This window comes from Catharus ustulatus, chromosome 15 (genome assembly GCF_009819885.2).
Source record: "Catharus ustulatus isolate bCatUst1 chromosome 15, bCatUst1.pri.v2, whole genome shotgun sequence".
Classification (NCBI taxonomy): domain Eukaryota; kingdom Metazoa; phylum Chordata; class Aves; order Passeriformes; family Turdidae; genus Catharus; species Catharus ustulatus.
The window spans coordinates 283518-297175 of NC_046235.1; the positions used below are offsets into that span (position 1 = coordinate 283518).

At 45.7% G+C, this 13658-nt stretch overlaps 1 protein-coding gene across 14 annotated transcripts in view; it reads left to right on the forward strand.

Moving 5' to 3' along the window:
• The window catches only part of RANBP17 (RAN binding protein 17), a 99386-nt gene that overhangs the window by 21172 nt on the left and 64556 nt on the right, over positions 1–13658 (forward strand). For 2 of the 14 annotated variants that reach the window (XR_006163063.1, XM_042779743.1), the window contains one exon: positions 8329–10202. The exons of 11 other annotated variants lie outside the window; for them this stretch is intronic. Coding sequence is in view for 1 of the 3 variants with exons in the window: in XM_042779743.1 (XP_042635677.1) it covers positions 8329–8399 (71 nt within the window). In the remaining 2 variants the exon portion in view is untranslated. Of the gene's footprint in view, positions 1–56; positions 2914–8328; positions 10203–13658 lie in introns of those variants that run through there. One more of the 14 variants, XR_006163064.1, reaches the window with a different exon arrangement.

The following is a 13658-nucleotide window of genomic DNA, read 5'->3' on the forward strand; positions in this document are numbered from 1 at the left end:
GGTTTATTGTTTCTCCTCACACATGAAGTTTTCATTTTGACAATTTTTTACTTTAGTTTTCCTTACTGTAGGAAACTGCAGATAACTGGAAATTCAGGGAAGAGATGAGGAATATCTTTAGTTTTGTCTGTAGAGTTACTGGATGTAGGAGTGCCCAGACCTGGGGACTGGAGCCTCCTGAGCAGGAATTGGTGCCTTGAGCCAGACCAGGCACCTTGAGCCTGACCTGGCACACTGAGCCTGACCTGGCACACTGAGCCTGACCTGGCACCGTGAGCCTGACCTGGCACATTGAGCCTGACCTGGCACCGTGAGCCTGACCTGGCACATTGAGCCTGACCTGGCACACTGAGCCTGACCTGGCACCGTGAACCTGACCTGGCACCGTGAGCCTGACCTGGCACATTGAGCCTGACCTGGCACCGTGAGCCTGACCCGGCACCGTGAGCCTGACCTGGCACCGTGAACCTGACCTGGCACATCGAGCCTGACCTGGCACCTTGAACCTGACCTGGTTCTGTGAGCCTTACCTGGCACTGTGAGCCTGACCTGGCACCAATGTTTGCATATAACAAAGAACTCCTAATTCCTTTGTAGTAATTTGGATTTGAAAGCTAACCAGATAATTATTAATTAGAAGAGTAACAACTTGGTTTTACTGCATTTTGTGGTTTTTTAATGATCTGTGGTGGAAACCAACTGCATGTTGTTGATATTCCTAGCTTGATACTAAAGCCTATTACAGAATCACTGTCCTGGTTCCTGCCACACCTCCTGGCACCTCTCAGTGCAGTGACTTTGACCTTTCTGTACCCATGGCCCAGCTCTGGCCGTTCAGAACCCAAGCAGTACAGAGATCCTTTCCCCACGCTGGCACCTGTGAATCTCCCATTTGTGTTCATGCATTCTAAACTAGAGCAATCATTTGTAGGTCAATTGGCAAGGTGGACCAACCCCTTAAAGGTAACCTGCTGGAATAAATTACACAAAACCAGTGTTTCCACTTGCCCTGGTACTTTATTTGAGATGTACCTTTGTGATTTGTTCTGTACTTACTACATATTCGGTTCTGCACTTGTTGGTTCCATCAGGGGTATGAGTAACTGTTTGAAAGGCTGAAGAAAGTAGTTAGTTTTAGGATTGTACTTGCTACATTTATGAATGAACTAATATGGTCTGGTTGCCTGGAGCAGAAGCAGTCTGGATAAAAAGCCCTGGGAAGCCTCTTCCAGGACTGTGTTCTGCATTACTCTATTCATGAATGTATATGCTCAATGATTTAAAGACCTGCATAGATAATTAACAATAAGTTTCAGCTTGATTTAGAGGGTGGTTATGATGTATTTTTGTTACCTGTGTACTGGCTTTGTATTCAGCAGCGGCTGTAAAAATAATCCTCTCTTCCTAGATGAAGTTCAGAATGGAATAAAAACAATCTTTGTAATACTTCAGTCATATAGTAAATGGCATTTGGGGGTAAATAGAGGAGGTGACTGTGAGCTTTAATGGAAAAAGGATTTTTAAAAGGATTGTCTCAAACGTAGTACAATAACTCTTGAGATAAGGGAGGGGGTTAAAGATGCAAAAGTGAAAGAATGTGCTCTTACCTGTTGCCAAGTGTTTTTTCATGTATGCATTACAGCTCTTTTTTGTCATGGTCAGTATTGCCCTCATTGTGTTCTGTTTACATGTCTGACTTCTTGTTTGGATTTTACTTGGTGATTTGGTATTAATTTTTAATGTGAAAGCACTTAGCATTAGGAGTTTGACATTTTGTCTGACCTTAATCACCAAGAGGATCATGAGAGGTTTATTCAGTGGGAAGAGAATTGTTACAGCTCCGACAGAAATGATGGGAAATAAGTAAACAGCCTTTTAAATCTTCACCAGAAATCAATAGAGTTTAAAGATGATGGACGTTGGTGTTTTTTGCTGCTTAAGGACTTCAACCTTTTACGGGAAAATATCTTCTCAGCGTGTCAGCAGTTTTTTGCCCAGCACCATGAATCACTGCTGCAAATAGAACACTCTGCATAGAGCACTTCATCATTGTTGCACAGATGATGTTATAGATCTGTTCCTCTCTGATACTGCAGATGTTTTTATTTTTACACATACAGGTGTGGTGCTACTTCATAACATTACTAATTAATGGATGGTCAGCAAAGTAATCATGTGTTTTTGACAGTATTTAAAGTGATGAACTCCTGGTTTTGTTCCATAATTGTAAAGCCTACTATTTAGAACTTTTCCAGTTTTATCTCCTTCCCTGTGTCTATAGAAATGCCTTCCTTTAAGTGAGAGTTCTCAACTTTCAGAAGCTGGAGTAAGAGCTCCCCTGAAGCCTTTGTGTCAGCAGGCCTTCAGAGCCAGGCAGATTTTGAGCAGCAGCACAGCAAATTGTGTACTTTGGCTTTTCATGAATGATTTATTAGACATTCGGCTGGTACAGTAGTTAGCAATATACCCAGAAACAGCACTATTCAGACCCAAGTATTTGTACATATGCATCACCATAAATCATTTGTTGTGCTATTTGGACTTTTATTATACAGTATTGGATTCCATTTTAAAACAGCTAAGTATACAGTAAATTGTATTCAAATATAGTAAAGTTGCTGTTAAATAGTAATTGAGAACTTGACTTTCAAGCTTTCAGTTAATTTGTTTGCATCCTTATGCAGCCATTTACTCTGAATAAAGTGAAGGGGATTTAATTTTGATTTGTAGACAACCTTTTGTATTGAAAATAACTGCAGTGACTGTAGTTTTATGCTAATATCTAAGCATGCCACATATACTCTTAGGCAAAATTGTCCCTCAAGACCTCATGATATGAAGTGATCTTTGATTTAAGGCTGTAGTACTTTGGCTACAACAGTGTTCAATGATTATTAAACTGGAGTTATTACATAGCGGCTGATGGAATTTTTTCAGTAGCTTATCTCAATTGATTGCCCCCATTGAGTACAGAGTGGCAAAAAAACATTTAAAGCAGTTCCTCGTGTTCCTGGTGCAGCAGCCAGGCCCTGCACTGCGCTGGGCTTGGAGCTCCCTCGGGAAGGAGCAGGGATGGAGAAGGGATGGAGCAGGTATGGAGCTGGGATAGAGAAGGGATGGAGCAGGGATGGAGCTGCAGTGGAGAAGGGATGGAGCAGGGATGGAGCAGGGATGGAGCAGGGATGGAGCAGGGATGGAGAAGGGATGGAGCAGGGATGGAGCAGGGATGGAGCAGGGATGGAGCTGGGATGGAGCAGGGATGGAGCAGGGATGGAGCTGGGATGGAGCTGGTAATTTTGTTGGATATTAATTGGTAACTTGTTTTGGATTGACACACAATTATTGATCCCTGGATTTAATAGAATAGAAAATGTGAAGCAAATGTAGCAGAAAGAACACACAGAGCAATCTGTGCTCTGAGCGAGCAGGGCCACAGCTCTGACACTGACAGGGTGGGTGTCAGAGTTGGTGTCAGTGCCACCCACAGTGACAGGGCTCCTGTCAGTGCCACCCAGAGTGACAGGGTTGGTGTGAGGGATGGGTGTCAGTGCCACCTGCAGTGACAGGGTGGGGTTGAGGGGTTGGTGTCAGTGCCACCTGCAGTGACAGGGCGGGGATCAGTGCCACCTGCAGTGACAGGGTGGGTGTCAGGTTTGGTGTCAGTGCCACCCACAGTGACAGGGCGGGGATCAGTGCCACCTGCAGTGACAGGGTGGGTGTCAGGATTGGCGTCAGTGCCACCCACAGTGACAGGGTGGGTATCAGGGTAGGTGTCAGTGCCACCTGCAGTGACAGGGCTCTTGTCAGTGCCACCTGCAGTGACAGGGTTGGTGTCAGGTTTGGTGCCAGTGCCACCTGCAGTGACAGGGCTCCTGTCAGTGCTGTCCTGCAGGTCCCTGCTGTGCCAGGAGCTGCTGGGATCCCGCTGTGCTCAGCCTCAGGCTGGCAGCCTTGTGCTCCCAGGAGCTGTGGCCGGGCCATCATTAACCTCGTGAACTGGATTTGTAACAGAATGTAAAATCAGCTCGGGTTATCAATTACAGTCACACTCCATTGATAGCTGCCACGGAGAGCTTCCTAGGAAGGAAAAGACATCATGATTTGCTCGTTTCTTCAGAAAGCAGCACAAGATGTTGCCAATCATTAAGTCATAAATCTAAATAAAAGCTAGTCCATAGATTTAATATCACCTTATTTTGGCGCATTACTCACAGGTCACGGGCCAGTACCCTGTCTGTCATGAGCAAGGCTTATCAGTAATTTTGTTATAGAACTGAATTAGGAAATGTTCGATAAAAAGAAATTACTACTCTTTAAAATGAGGGCATTTTATCAGTGTTTTGAGTTTTTAACGTAATCATTTAAATCTATGTTGCAAATGCTTAACCCTTCTGTCTGTGGAAAACTAGTTTTACATAATTCAGGGACTTCAGAGTCCATATATTTGTTGTAACTTTAAGCAAAATCATCAGCTAAAAGCAGTATTTGAGATTATGATCTGATGAGTTTATCAACTGTTCTCAACTAAACTGAATTTATATCTTTTTAACACTAGTCAATGATGGCTTTATAGCTACTCACTGTTATATGCAAAGCAAATGATAATCTAGTTAGATTTAATTTTTTTTATTGTTACATGGTACTGTATGAATATGCAGAGTATTTTTAAACAAACTTCTTACATTCGTTTTTCCTGTAATGTACTTCATTCATCATAAAAGTGCATGAGGTTATCAGTCAAAGACTGACTGCTTTTTCTTAGTTTGATTGCTGCTGTCACCAGTGGTTTACAAATCTGGAAGGATTTACCTTTAAGAGTAGTTTTTCATTATTATTCTATAAATACAGGCAGTAATTTATCTGTCCACCCCTGCAATATCTTATGATGGAGGAAAAAAATCCTATTACATGTCCATAATATATAGAAGATCTTTAGTATGCACTTCAATAATTCTTATTTGTTCTTTTCTCTTGTTAGTATTGAAAATTTGATTTTCAAGCCTACTTAAACAAATAAACACAGAATTACTCAAATATGTCATCTTTGAAAGGCAATAAATGTTATTTTCTTGAGAAGCCTTGTAACATACTTTTGTCTTTCACACTTTACTGTCTACCTGCTAACAGTACCCACAGTCCAGGCATGAGCAATCTTTCCCCAAACTTCCCTTGATCCTTTTCCCTACTTCATTTTCTGTAAGTATGGATTTGTTAACTGCTTGCAACATATTTGACTCGTGTTTTTAATTAAGGCTGTCCATCAGCAACCAAGGAAAGGGCCTTTAGGAGACCATTTGTCCTCACAGGAAGGAACCTGATAAAATTGGGGTTTTTTTTATCAGCCCACTATTTAAACACAGTCTTATTTAAAAAAAAAAACCAAAAAAAACCACCAACATGAACCTTGTGTAAGCGTAGTCCATCCACGGTACATTAATTCAAAATTTACATTTCTTTCTGCATTTAATTATCTTTAAAGAAATTGCTGATTCTTATGTAGAGAACAGAAAGAATGCCTGAAGTATAAAATTCAAGTAATATACATTTTTGCCTAAAAAAACCAAAAAACCAAACAAAACAGGAAATTATTGAATTGTGCTTTCAGTCAGGGTTTATTGCTGTCTGCTCGCACCCTCAGCTCTGGCAGGGCTGCCTGGGCTCTGGCTGCAGCTCTGGCTCTGCTGTCCACAAGGGCAGCACGGTTTGCTCCGAGTGTGGCAGAATTTTGGCTGCAAGCACAGGGATGTGCTGAGGACTGAGGGAATTGGTGTTTGCTGGTTTGGATTTGGTGTGTCTGGAATTCTGAAGGGATGAATGCGAACACTGACAGAGGATTGCCATCCCCAATTACAAGGCATCAAAAGGCACCCAAATTCAATTCCAAATCTTTGAAACCAATTCCAAAATATTTTATTACCTGTTGAATTTCTATCGCCGTCATTCCTTTCTGCCTTCATCTGTCCTTCCACTGAACAAATGACTTTGTAATGTGTTTGCTAGAGGATTCTGAAATCTGCCTGAATTACAGTAAAAGGTGCAGTGTTAATTATCCCTCTCAAATGCATTGGGATGTAGGTGACACCTGAATTATACAAACAAAACCCTTCCAGTTTCCTTGGGAGCTTGTGCAGACACAAGCCAAATCTTGGATAACAGGATTTGTTCACGTGGGTTTGTGCACATCTTAATTAGGAAAAGGAAAGTATAATTGTATAAAATAAGAATTAGGCTTCTGTATCTGAGCAGTATTTTCTGGATTGTGCTTCTGCAACAATATTTGAGACACACGAATGGAAATGCACATTGGCCTAAACCTTGGAAACAATGAGTATTATTAATGCCATGGAAATCAGCAGAACCTGAAAATTGGATTCCTTAATAACAGGATCTCTTCTCTTGCATTTGGAACCTAAAAAGTTCTTTAATTCTCAGGTTCATCATTTCACACTCTCAAAGTTCATTTCTTCCCTCAATCTGAGGGTGATTTATGGTTGCTTTGTTATAGATGAAATAGTTTCATCTTTCAACCTCACTGCATTTTCTCTAGCTTTTCTATCACTTAAGACCTTGATTCTCAAAATAAAGGTGAGACAAGATAAATGTGTGTATGGAAGAGCTGGACCCAGCCCCAGGTATCTGAAACTTTGCAGTTTCTCAAAGTTTAATGAATGTTTACTGTGCTCAGCAGAGAAATCTGAAAGGTCAGATGAAAACCAAAGGAATTATTCCATGAGCTTCATCACTGCCACTACAGGGACTGGAGCAGCAAAGAAGCAGTGCTCTGTGAGCAGATCAGTGTCGGGGTTTTTATGGGGTGCTCTGCTCTCCTCAGGAGCTTGGCACACAGGGGGATGGACACTGGCACACTTCCCACACCTGCCACACCTGCCACACCTGCCACACCTGCCTGGGCTATCCCTGCATGGCTTTTGCAGTCTGTGTACTCCTGTAGAGGATCCCAGACACAAACCCGTTCAGATACAGCGAGTGGAGGAGCAGCAGGCAGGGCCCTGGGCTCAGGGGGGAGCCAGGGGCTGGGCTGTGCCAGGACCCCTCAGCCGGGAGGTGGGAGCAGGGCTGGGGCAGGGGTGGGTGCTGGAAACACGGGTGGGTGCTGGAGGCACAGGTGGGTGCTGGCTGTTTTGGGGAGCCCCCTGCCCATTGAGGGCTCTCTCCTGTCCCTCCATCTCTCCCCTCTCAGTTTTGGGGTGCCCATCAGGGCTCTCTCCTGTCCCTCCATCTCTCCCCTCTCAGTCTCGGGGTGCCCCCTGTCCCTCCCTACCCTCTCCTCTCCCGTGCCAGCCCGTGCCAGCGCTGTTCTGCGGGCGGGCAGAGATTGATGAGCCGGGCTCGGCAGCTCCAGGGCGGCGTTCCCTGGGCGCTGCTCGGCATTAGCTGCTGACAGCTCAGCATTTAGGACATTATGGTAATTTATCCTGCGCACGCTGTCACCTGCACTGTCAGAGTTTCTTTTTAATGATGGTATAACTATTTTGTTTGTTTGTACTGCATTCTTTTCATTTGGCTAATGTCTCCTCATTAGATTGCACCTAGTAAATGAGAGTAATTAAGTGTCTCCTATAGCTCAGATGCAATGATTAAGTTGCAGAGTTGGTGCTGATTATGTTTTGTCATTTATCTCTATTAATCTGAGAATAATCCAGATGATAAACACATGTAATTTTTTAGCTAATGTTCAATAGATGAAATTTATAGCTTCTCAATGGAACCAAACAATAAGTGTGTATTTATATATGAATAGTAAGTTATTGTACTTGTATTTCTGTTAAACAAACATAAAATTATCTGTGCAACTAAGAAAAAAAAGGTTGAAAATCTACTGAATGCAGAGATTCTCACTTTTTAAAAATGCATTTGTATATGAAAACTACTACTCATAATTCACCGTTCAGTGACTCTCTTTATTCTGCTTTCTCAAATATCTACAGATTCCTGTGGTGATATTTCTGAGGATTTTTTTTTTCCTGCAGTTATTATCTGTATTTGTTACTATTAATTCTAGAATACAAATTGCATCTCTGGCACTGAAATGTAATTTTCATATAAACACTTCCAAATTACTCAGTTTAGAAACAAACAAACAAATATACTAACACATCAAATTAAGCACGTCACAGCAATTTGTAAATCTTTATCTAACTTTCATGCTGTAGACAGACAGTGAAAAATATCTTGAGCTATTTCTTCGCAAAGTAGCAACAATTAATTTCGATACAAATACTAATGGCATCACTAGGAGCACCCTGAGTTGTTTGATGATGTTCCTTTGTTCTCTTGGCTCTGTGACCTTCCTGATGCTGTGCCCAGTGTCCCTGGGTGTGCTGTGCCCGCTCTGGACTCTGGGGCTGGATTACAGAGACATTGCAAACACGCCTTGATTTGGGACAGCTCCTCTGCTTTGGGACTGCTCCTGTGTTTGGGACAGCTCCTGTGCTTCGGGACAGTTCCTGTTCTTTGGGACACTCCTGTGCTTTGGGACAGTTCCTGTGCTTTTGGGACAGCTTTTTGGGACAGTTTCTGTTCTTTGGGACAGTTCCTGTGCTTTGGGACAGTTCCTGTGCTTTGGGACGGTTCGTGTGCTTTGGGACAGTTCGTGTGCTATGGGACACTCCCATGCTTTGGGACACTCCCGTGCTCTGGGACAGTTTCTGTTCTTTGGGACAGTTCCTGTGCTTTGGGACTGCTCCTGCGCTTTTGGGACACTCCCGTGCTCTGGGACAGCTCCTGTTCTTTGGGACAGTTCCTGTGCTTTGGGACATTCCTGTTCTTTGGGACACTCCCGTGCTTTGGGACAGTTCCCGTGCTTTGGGACACTCCTCTGCTCTGCACCACTGTTTCTTCCTGGCTGTTGTCCCTGCACAGCTCCTGGCCCTCTCTGGGGAGCATCTCCCTGAAGGTCTGTGCAGAGCTTCCCTGGGGTTCCCTGAGCTCAGAGCACCCCAAAAGCCCCGGGCTGGCTGGGTCCCCTCGGGGTGCTCAGCCCCCCCAAGTCCCAGCCACCTCCTGGAGCTGAGGAGATGAATCCTGGAGCTGGGCTTGCTGCAGAGGGGCTCTGTGCCATGCTGTGAAGGGTGGTCAGTAAAATCCATGAGAGTTGTCATTTGTCCCTGTTTCAGGTGCTCCCACCCTCACAGCTGGAGAGGGGCACGGTGGGTTTGAGCTAGGGGGAGCAGTGGGCACGGGGGGAGCTGGCACAGAAAGCTGCAGTGAGACTGAGCATTGTGTGGCAAGGACACTGGAACGTGCTGGGCACCCAGCCATAGCCCTCAGATTTCAGGGAATTTCAGTTTGTGCACATTTGTTCAGCTGGCTGAGATTTTTCCAGTATGACTTCTAGATGAGTACACAATTATTTAAGGTTCAATTTTCATTTTTTAATTCATAAAATCACATTATTGATACAACTCGGTAGACTTCTAGCTTGAAATATATGTTAATCAGATCAAATTGTTGCTCATTAGAATTTATTTGCTTCCTGAGAACATCAGTTGGGGGGCATCAGCACTCTTTCTGGAAAAGAAATCCTCTGTTCTGTTTATGTGGGTCAGTCCTGGAGTAGCTGCTTAATATCCCATGTCTGGAATTCAGTTGTCTTTTCTCCTGGGTGGGTCAGGAAGGCAGTTGAGGCAGGCAGTGATGGCTGCTGGGCTTTCATTTCGTTGTGACTGGTAAATGAAACACATGCAGCCTCACCAAACTACATGACTAATGACAACCTCCAGTGGCTCCTGCAATCAAAGATTAATTTGCTTTATCAAGTTTAAAGAATAGTAGGTGATAAATCATGTCAAAAAGAAATAATCAGTGGCAGGCTGATGTTCTTTTGCAGTGGAGGACAGGTGCAATAGAGGATTCATCTCCCATAGACTGTTAATTTTGTTCTCATGCTGTGTTAATTTTTATTTAGTTGATTTTTAAGTCAAATGGGATCCATTGTCAACTAATTTTTTTACCTAAAACATATAGTGTACTGCTTTTTAGCTCTAAAATTAAACATGTTTGGAGTCTATCGCTTGCCATCAAAATATTTTCTGTTTAATTCCTTTAATAATTGATGGATATATCTCTCTCCCATTGGGTTTGCTGTCTTGGAGCACAGCTCAATGTGGACAGGAATAAAAACACGCTGTAGGTATCTGGTGCATGCATAATGCATTTCCTTTGCCTGCAGTTGATGCCGTTCAACCAGCCCTGCTCTGCTGGTCCTGGGGCTGGGACTGGGACTGGGGCTGGGACTGGGACTGGGACTGGGACTGGGGCTGGGACTGGACTGGGGCTGGGACTGGGACTGGGGCTGGGACTGGGACTGGGATTGGGACTGGGACTGGGGCTGGAGCTGGGGCTGGTGGTGGGGCTGGTCCTGGTGCTAGTCCTGGGGCTAGTGCTGGTCCTGGGGCTGATGCTGGGGCTGGTCCTGGTCGTGGGGCTGGTGCTGGTCCTGGTCGTGGTGCTGGTGCTGGTCGTGGGGCTGGTGCTGGGACTGGGGCTGGTGCTGGGGCTGATGCTGGGGCTGGTGGTGGGGCTGGTCCTGGTGCTAGTCCTGGGGCTAGTGCTGGTCCTGGGGCTGATGCTGGGGCTGGTCCTGGTCGTGGGGCTGGTGCTGGTCGTGGGGCTGGTGCTGGGACTGGGGCTGGTGCTGGGGCTGATGCTGGGGCTGGTGGTGGGGCTGGTCCTGGTGCTAGTCCTGGGGCTAGTGCTGGTCCTGGGGCTGATGCTGGGGCTGGTCCTGGTCGTGGGGCTGGTGCTGGTCCTGGTCGTGGTGCTGGTGCTGGTCGTGGGGCTGGTGCTGGGACTGGGGCTGGTGCTGGGGCTGATGCTGGGGCTGGTCCTGGGGCTGGTGCTGGGATTGGGGCTGGTGCTGGGACTGGGGCTGATGCTGGGGCTGGTCCTGGGGCTGGTCCTGGGGCTGGTCCTGGGGCTGGTGCTGGGACTGGGGCTGGGGCTGGTCCTGGGACTGGGGCTGGGGCTGGTCCTGGGACTGGTGCTGGGATTGGGGCTAGTGCTGGGACTGGGGCTGGTCCTGAGGCTGGGGCTGGGGCTGGGGCTGGAGCTGGGGCTGGGGCTGGGACTGGGGCTGGGGCTGGGACTGGGGCTGGGATTGGGACTGGTCCTGGGGCTGGTCCTGGGGCTGCCCTGCTGCTGCTGGCCCCGGGCTCATCTGGAGCCCTGCAGGACTCGCTGCCTCCCCGTCCCATGGGGGTCAGGAGGGCAGGATCAGCTCTGCTGATCTCGGAGAGGATCGGCTCTGCTGCTGCTCACCTCATGAGGCCGTTCAGGGGCTGCAGCCCTGCCACTCCTGCAGTTATTGAGTATGATCATCCCAATAAAACCTACAGCTAAAGAAGTACCGTTGTGGTGAGCCATGGCACAGCATGGCACCGACCGCCCTGCATTTACTGTGGATCCCGGTGCCCACAGCAAGGGAGGCAGAGGTTTGTTTTCCAGGGGTAATCCTGCGCCAACTCAGCTCTCCAGCTGCACAGCCGATTGGTGAGCATTTCCAGTCTTTACTTCAGTTAAACCATGGCCCAAAAACTTGTTTGGCAACAATGATTTCTGTGTGTAAGAGAATTTTAGTAGAGAATCATGCAGATTCCGTAAACTTCAGTCCCGCCTAGGAACGTGTGTGATTTCACACCCAAGTGTGAGCCCTCTAGTGGCACTGAGCTCTGGAAGGGCGGCTGCGAGGGGGCGGCATGCCCTGGAGAGCCGGGCAGGGAGGGGCATGGTGCCCTGGAGAGCTGAACATCCTCACAGGGCGGCGCAGGGTGCCCTGGAGAGCTGAACATCCTCACAGGGCTGTGCAGGGCGCCCTGGAGTGCCGAACATCCTCACAGGGCGGCGCAGGATGCCCTGGAGTGCCGAACATCCTCACAGGGCTGTGCAGGGCGCCCTGGAGAGCCGGACAGGACGGTGCGGGATGCTCTGGGGCATCCACACCGGGCGGCTCCTTCTTAACATGGGGATGGCTCTGTGAATAGACTTAGGGAACGAAATGAAATGTTTGTCTACTTTGGGCCAAAAAAAGAAAAAATATCCCCCTCTCAATTTAAACCTAAGATTCTGTAGTTAAATTAAGACATTTCATAAATTTCCTTCAGCAGTTTTTAGGAGTACAACTCATCACAGCAGCACTTTCACCCCGGAAAAATATCAGTAGCTTCAAACTGATAACAGCTGAGTGAAGGTAGGTAATAAATAATAGTATGGAAAGCCTTCTTGTTGGAACATTTTTTCCAAAAGCACGAATATGAAGCTGTGTGAGAGGAAGGAGGAACATGCTCTGAGGCTGCCATCCTTTATGATCACCGAGTGGAACCTCGACTGTCCCTTTTGTTCTCAGGTGTCCTAAAGCTTTCACAACCCTGCTTCTCTCACACAACGAAGTCATGAGCCATTGTTAATTATTGAATATTCCTTTTTAGTATCCAGAGATGTCCCCGGGGCCAGTGGCTTCCTTGGCTTCTTATGTGGTAAAAAATGCAGGAGTAGCAACCTTAATGTTTGAAGCAGTAGCACTTGGGTTCCTTTGTGGAGTACTTGAGTTTAGGAAGGTTTGGCGCTTTTTCCACTTAGGTGAGAGGTGTATTTTAGTTAAAACAAAACTAAAAATAAACCTTTTCTCCAGAGCATCTGTTTCAGGTCTGTGTTAGACTTTGTCAGTGTGTGCTGTAGCAGGGTGTGATTTTCATACCTAACTGGATTAGCAGAAGCAGAACAACTGGTGCATGTCTGTGCATCTGCACAGGAAGGAGCAGTGATAAGCTGTCTCACCCAGGCACTGTTCAGGCTGGGCAGTGGAGACCCTTATCTTGTCTACAACCATTTTCCTATCCTGAAATCAAATTTGCAGAACAAACAGCAGTTGGGCTATGCTTCATATTTCATTAGATACGTGCATCCTCACAAAATTATTTTTATCAGACCATACAGAGATCTCTCTGACATTTGCTTTTGTGTGCTTATAATCAAAAATGTTAGTGATGTCCTGATGTGGGTCTGCTTCACATACAGAAATAGATTTTTGAAGTACACTTTTCAGACCTAACTGCACTTTTGTTACACATCACAGAAAGGCAAACGGTTCTGCCTTCTCCCACTTGCCCTTCTGCAGAAAGGAGGGGGAAATACCCCAAGAGTTTCAGTGTTGTGTTCCACACAGGTTTCATCTGTATCCTGTTCGTTGGAAGAGTTGGCAGTTGGCATCAATTTGGATCAAAGAACTGCAGTTAGGAAGGCCATGAGGAAGGTTCCATGTTATTTCTCCAGAGCATTCTCACCACTGACGAGTTGTTTCTTGAGGCATGTAGCTCTATTGAGAAAGATGTCTTCTGGGAACTGAAGTTTTATTTCTGAAGCAGAGTTTTATATCAATTTAAGTATTAAATGATTTGTATAGATATCATCTACACAATAAAGTGGCTGATCACAAGATACCTAAAAACTTTAGTATGTAAGTCAATATAAAATCGTATTATTTTAGATTTTATGAGAATGTGCACAGAATCTGAAGATTTAAGCAACATTAATAGAATAGACTAGCTTTGAATGAGCTCTTAACAGCACAAGTCTATTTTAGTTTATGTACTTTCTTTAATAAGCAATTTCTGCTGAATAACAGTAACAGATGGTTATTT